Genomic DNA, 6,322 nt, shown 5'->3' with positions numbered 1-6,322 from the left:
TGACAGAGAGAAAAGGGGAAGGCATGGCGTAAAGGAACTAAAGCCTGGACAGCTGCAACTAGGAGTGTAACCTTAGTATGTGATGCAGCTGTTCTTCCACTGAGCCACGAGACATAAGAAGGATTTCTTATTAGACACCAATGTTGGGGGAAAAAAGCAAGTGAAAAATCTAGGGGGAGTTTTTTTGTTTGTTTGTTTTATTTTTATTTTAAAATCAGAACTAGGGAGGTCGAAGCACCGAGTTTCTTTAAATCAAGACTATAACCCACCTGTTTAGAGTTTCCTTTGAACCATAATAAGTCATAAATAAGTAGAATTTTAATTTTATCATAGTAAAACTAGTGTAGCCAGCAAACAGCAAAAGACATGCAAATTTAATTTATACTGTTTTTTTTTTTTACCAACCCTCCACCACCACCACCACTACCCTTTTCTCAAATTAATAGTTAGTATTTTAATACAAGACTCAAACATTGGTTAGTTTCTGCTAAGAACATTGAAACGACTAAAAGATGAACTTCGTGAAGTTTTTTCTAGGTCAGGTAATCTGGAACAAAAGAAAAGTGGAAACAAAGAAAAAAATAAACATGTTTTTGTTCATTTTTGACAGTAGTATTATGTTTTAATGATTTTAAACAGAATACCAAATGAAGTCATGTTTTGCTCATTTTGCTTTTGACCTAGCAACCATTCATTCATTCAATCGTAGCAACAAAAAAAATAAAAATTTCCCCCCCATTTCTGCTTCTTTTTTTATATTTTCAATAGTTATTATAATATTATAATATAGTATATATATAATATATATATAGTTTTAATAATATTAATATTTGAGACAATCAGCTTTAAATTATTGTCATAATTTTGCTTAAAGATAAAAATAAAATCCTGAATGGCCATGCTTTTACTTTGAAAACCCTTCCGGCTGCTACGTGGAACACGTACGCTCTACAAAGGCGGAAGTAGTTCCTGAACGCAAAGCACTCCACTCGGTCGGGTTAGGCTGCACTGCCAACTGAGAGCACGTCCTGCTGTCCGCGCTCTTCTTTTACAGATTGCCACCATCCAGCGCCACCAAGATGCCTCTGGAGTTTGAGCTGTGTCCCGGTCGGTCCATCGGAGGAGAACATCCGTGTTTCATCATAGCTGAGATTGGACAGAACCACCAGGGAGACCTCGAGATCGCCAAGAAGATGATTAAAATGGCAAAGGTGAGCGAAAGTTTGCTTCATTTGGAAGGATTTGAGTGCAGGCTAATTATTGTCAGCTCTCCCACGCTTCGGTTTTTAGCTCATCTAATGATAGAAATCAGTGGGAAAAGTGGAGTAAAGCATTGGCGAGTTTTTATGAATGGAGGATATTTGCTAAACTGATAGAGACGGTGGATTTAACATCTGGTTGGTTCACAATAATGAACTTGTCACGCAGAGTAATCCTGTAAGTTTCAAACTGTGTCTCTCCTTCCTGGCGCGCTGCACCTGTAAGGACGCTGACAGGTTGGTCATGTTCAGGTGTGGCGATCATAAAGGGCCAGTCTGAGCGCCACACATCACTGCTGTGTACTAGTTTAACCAGTCCGGGTCTCTCTTTCTTTCTTTCTTTCTTTCTTTCTTTCTTTCTTTCTTTCTTTCTTTCTTTCTTTCTTTCTTTCTTTCTTTCTTTCTTTCTCTTTGATCGAGCTCTATGCTTCATTCCATGTGGTGGAATTAATTCTGACATTAATTCATGATGGATTAGACGACATGCTAACAGTATTCCTAGCAGTGATATAAATCATTGAATAGTGGTTTAAAGAGTGTTTCTGATACTGTAATTAACAAATAATTGACATATAAATATTCAAATCCATTTTATTTAGTGCATACATTTTTCACTTTTTAGAAAAATATTGAAGTTAATATTTGTTGGATCTGCAGTTAGTATATATATATAGTACTTTCATACTAGTGGAAATGTGTTTATTACACCTTCCAAACTACAACCGTTGCCCAAATACCAGCCCTCCAATAATCTATGCTCTTTAAAACAAACAAACAAACAAACAAACAAAAAACAACTTTTTACATAAAAACATAGAAACTTTTTTGGTTCAAAGTTAAGATATCTGATGTATTTTCACATATTCGCCTCCTCAGGACTGCGGTGCTGACTGCGCCAAGTTCCAGAAGAGCGAGCTGGAGTACAAATTCAACAAACGAGCCCTGGAGCGTCCGTACACCTCCAAGAACTCCTGGGGCAAAACCTATGGCGAACACAAGCGCCACCTGGAGTTCAGTCACGATCAGTACAGGGAGCTGCAGAAATACGCTGCAGAGGTGGGGATCTTCTTCACGGCTTCGGGGATGGATGAGGTAAGACGGGTCTGAGTTCCGAGGGTTACTTTCTTATTTGAGCTGCTCGGTCATTTAACTGCAGTTCTGGCCTGCGTCCTTTAGATGGCAGTAGAGTTTCTCCACGAGCTCAACGTGCCTTTCTTCAAAGTTGGATCCGGGGACACCAACAACTTTCCTTATCTGGAGAAAACGGCCAAGAAGGGTGAGACCGTCACCTGCTGCTTCAGGCTGAGGCTTTGGGTGTGATAGAGAGAAACGTTGCTCAGGTTTCGAGGAATGTTGAAAGCAGTTGTTTCTTAGCAATGTATACAGTGTATACAAACAAAACCAAGCTGACAAGAAAAGTCACAGAAGAAGAACTATTGTTTGCTATGGCTACATCTACTAGCTTGTAATGCTTGTTTTATGAAGGGCAAAATTTTGAAAAACAAAGTTCCTAAACGGCTGAAAAGATAAAGTGTAAACAGCAGAAATTTGTTAATTTTTCATTTTGTTCACTTTTTCCTCATCATTTTCAGGTGTACTTCAAAAACTGACCATTTTACGCAAACAAAATAGTCTTGATTTATTACTCATTTCCTAATATTTTGCTTTTAAGAAGCATAAGAAGGTCGTGGGAAATGTTTTTGTCTGAGCCACTAAATACCCGTAAACTAAACAAAGTTTTGCTGAATAGATTTATTTATTTTTTTACAAAGACACAATATGTTCCTTCTAGTTATTCTCATGAGACAAGTAGCCTATATTGTACACTAGGCAACACAGGAGAACTCTTGTTTTTCTTCTCCTTACTTTTAATAGAAATAAAAATAACAGTTTGATATTCTTATTTATATTAAAAGAAAGCAACCACTTTTAAGTTCCTGGTCTTTCTTATTGCAGCATATTTGTTTCTTGGTGAAATCAAAGTCCTGGACCTAAGCAGCCTTAAGGAGCCACGTAAGCCTTTTATAAGGACGTTCTCCTGTCGTTTGCGCCAGGCCGTCCCATGGTGGTGTCCAGCGGGATGCAGTCGATGGAGACGATGCGCCGCGTCTACAAGACGGTGAAGCAGCACAACCAGAACTTTGCCATCCTGCAGTGCACCAGTGCGTACCCTCTGGAGGCTGAAGATGTCAACCTCAGAGTCATCACGGTGAATGAATTTTATCTTATTTTTTTTCCCATATGTGTCCACTTGTGACATTTGGGTGGGGAGATACAGATGATGTGAAACAAAAATGTTAAGTTGTAAAAATACTGCTTGTTTTTTTTGCTGTGCTGCACACGGTGACGCGTTACAACCACAGACTTCACTGTGTTTGTAGTTACTTTATTCAGAGTTTGTGTGAAGTAACACAAAGTTACGCATAATTGTCAAGTAGAAGGTAAATGATGCCTTCATTCTAAATGATTAGTTTTTCCTGAATAAACAACCTGAAAAGCGTGGTACAAAATTAATATCATAGGCCTCCTTTGTTAGTTTATCATGTAAAAAGTCAGTGAAATGGATGAAAGTTTGCAACCAGAAAAAAAAACAACTTAGTGTTTTACGTATGGATACTTTTGCGAGGGACTATATTGGAGAGTCTGAAAAAAAGCAACAGGCGTATCAGAAGAAGGGAAGACACAATAAATGGTATCAGTCGAGAACAACAATGTTTCTGTTCTTCACCGCAGGAATACCAGAAGGAATTTCCCGATATTCCCATCGGGTATTCCGGTCACGAGTCTGGGATCAGCATCTCGGTGGCAGCTGTGGCTCTGGGAGCGAAGGTCATCGAGCGTCACATAACCTTGGACAAGACGTGGAAGGGGAGCGACCACGAGGCCTCGCTGATCCCCTCTGAGCTGGCGGAGCTGGTCCGCGCCGTCCGTCTGGTGGAGCGGGCGCTGGGAAGCGGCGTCAAGCGGATGTTGCCCTGCGAGAAGGCGTGCCACGACAAAGTCAGTGTGACCTTCTCCTCTGCGATGAGACGCGCAAAAGTTTGGCAGCGAAGAACGTTTTCATTATCTGTAACAACGTTGCTCCCTGTCGTTACTTGTCCTCCAGCTGGGCAAATCCGTGGTCGCCAAGGTGAAGATCCCCCAGGGAACGGTCCTGACGCTGGACATGCTGGCGGTGAAAGTGGCCGAGCCCATGGGCGTCCCGGCAGAGGACATCTTCCAGCTGGTTGGGAAGACGGTGACGGAGCAGGTGGAGGAGGACGACAGCGTCCTGCCGGAGGTGGTGGACAGCTACGGCAAGAAGGCCAAGTGTTGATCACAGCAGACGGTTGAAGCTTGTTCCAAATAAAAGGCACTTATTTCTTGAGGAGGTTTATTTTGGGGTTTTTTTTATTCTTAATGGAATAATCTGGATGTTCACACATTAAGTACGAGGGTAATTTTACTTCCTAATCATAAATTGGAAAGTGGAGTAAAATAGCTTAAATCTTTTGATGGATGATTAAAAATATGTATTTTTCAGAAAGTGGTCTTGACGCGAGACGTTTTCTGGGTGCCTTCATTTCTTGTCGGTGCCTTCAGAAGCTGCCAACCACCAGGTGGAGCTGTAAGGAAAAACATTCTTTGCACTGAACCTTAACCCTCCACTGCAAGAAGAAAGTCACGTTGAGCCCATGGAGAAGCTTTGATCATTTCATTCAGACTGCTGAGATCAGAGCCTGTTAGCCCAGCAGGCACTGTACTGTCCATGCAGCTTTTTAGGGTGTAACAATTAAATAAACACAGAGTTGATTTTTAAAAAAAAAAGTTTTTTAACTGTTATTCTTTTTCCCTGTGTGTGTGTCTCTGGTACTCCTGTTATAAATGTGCCTGAAAGTATAATTTCCCTTTGCCAAAAACTTTAGCCCAGGTGTTTTTGACGCATTTGTGTCTGAGTTGTGTCTTAAAGAAAAAACCTTCTAATAAAATCTTGGCAAATATTAGTGTTGTCCGTTTCTCATATTGAGTATTTTGGTCATAAATCTGGTAGTGACATAAACGCTCGATTTGGATTTTTAGCATCCAGACATAAAGCATATTTTATTTTTGACATGTGCTATGATAAATTTAACATACTTAATTTGCTTGTGTGCTACCGTAACATCTGAATTTGTTACCCTGTGAGGCTAAATCTTCCTTTTGGTGCAAAACCCTTTGGAAATATGTGAGACATTTTCCACATTTTAACACTTCAAGTTTCAACTTTGCATTAATGAATATAATAAGCCAATCAAAGATGACAGAAGTAGCAAGTCATGCTTAACTTCCAACCACATCACAGTAGTTTGTATGAAAGGTATCAGATGTAGTGTGGATTTGGGATATTTTAAATCCCTCTACTGCATAAATTAAAAGGCAAATTGAATCTAATCTTTTGTTACTTAAAACATCTATTTACTAATATGTGACATATTTTCACTGATTGATAAATCATAGAACAGGAGCTAATTGCTCTCTAAGCATCTTGTTTCTATTGGTAATAAGAACTCCTCACCCAAGGCTCAAGAGTAAAATCACCAGGAGTTTCTGGCTAAATCAAAGAATACATTTGTCAAATTTTTATTGAGTCTCACTGTGGATATTTCAGTCCAGCTGCAGAGTGTGACCCCTCTGTAGCTGGAATGCACTCCCTTATTGGAGGACCACCACCACCCCGGTCCGCCAATCCAGAGGAGCTGCCCCCGATGTCCACGCAATATTGCAGAGTCACCCAGGTGCTTGACTTGACGGCGTCGTTTAAGTCACATGTGTTGTCACTGATCAACCCCTTCATCCTGAGAATTATTTAGGTCATCGCCATCTGTGAGTCGCTTACTTACCGGAGCAACATGTGAGATGAAGCCTATCAGATGAGAGGTCAAATCTCTTTAAGAACCGGGAAAGAAAGTCATGTTGCCTTCTGCTGAGGCATCTTCTAAGACCCGTTTGCAAGGAAGCAGAACCGAGTCAGAGGTTTGTTTTGAGAGCTTGATCGCTGTCTTTCTGTCTGTAATGTTGCACCTAAACATCCTTTAATTCGCAAC

At 40.4% G+C, this 6,322-nt stretch overlaps 1 protein-coding gene across 1 annotated transcript; it reads left to right on the top strand.

Annotated features, from left to right (window-relative positions):
• Positions 1-956: 956 nt before the first annotated feature.
• Positions 957-5,242, top strand: nansa (N-acetylneuraminic acid synthase a). Its single transcript, XM_032564018.1, has 6 exons — positions 957-1,211; positions 2,136-2,351; positions 2,436-2,535; positions 3,314-3,468; positions 3,993-4,259; positions 4,366-5,242. The coding sequence occupies exons 1-6, from the start codon at positions 1,080-1,082 to the stop codon at positions 4,573-4,575; spliced, it is 1,080 nt and encodes a 359-aa protein (XP_032419909.1). The 5' UTR covers positions 957-1,079; the 3' UTR covers positions 4,576-5,242.
• Positions 5,243-6,322: the final 1,080 nt, after the last annotated feature.

Source organism: Xiphophorus hellerii, chromosome 5 (assembly GCF_003331165.1).
Source record: "Xiphophorus hellerii strain 12219 chromosome 5, Xiphophorus_hellerii-4.1, whole genome shotgun sequence".
NCBI classification, from domain to species: Eukaryota; Metazoa; Chordata; class Actinopteri; order Cyprinodontiformes; family Poeciliidae; genus Xiphophorus; species Xiphophorus hellerii.
This window is presented reverse-complemented; position numbering and strand designations above follow the sequence as displayed.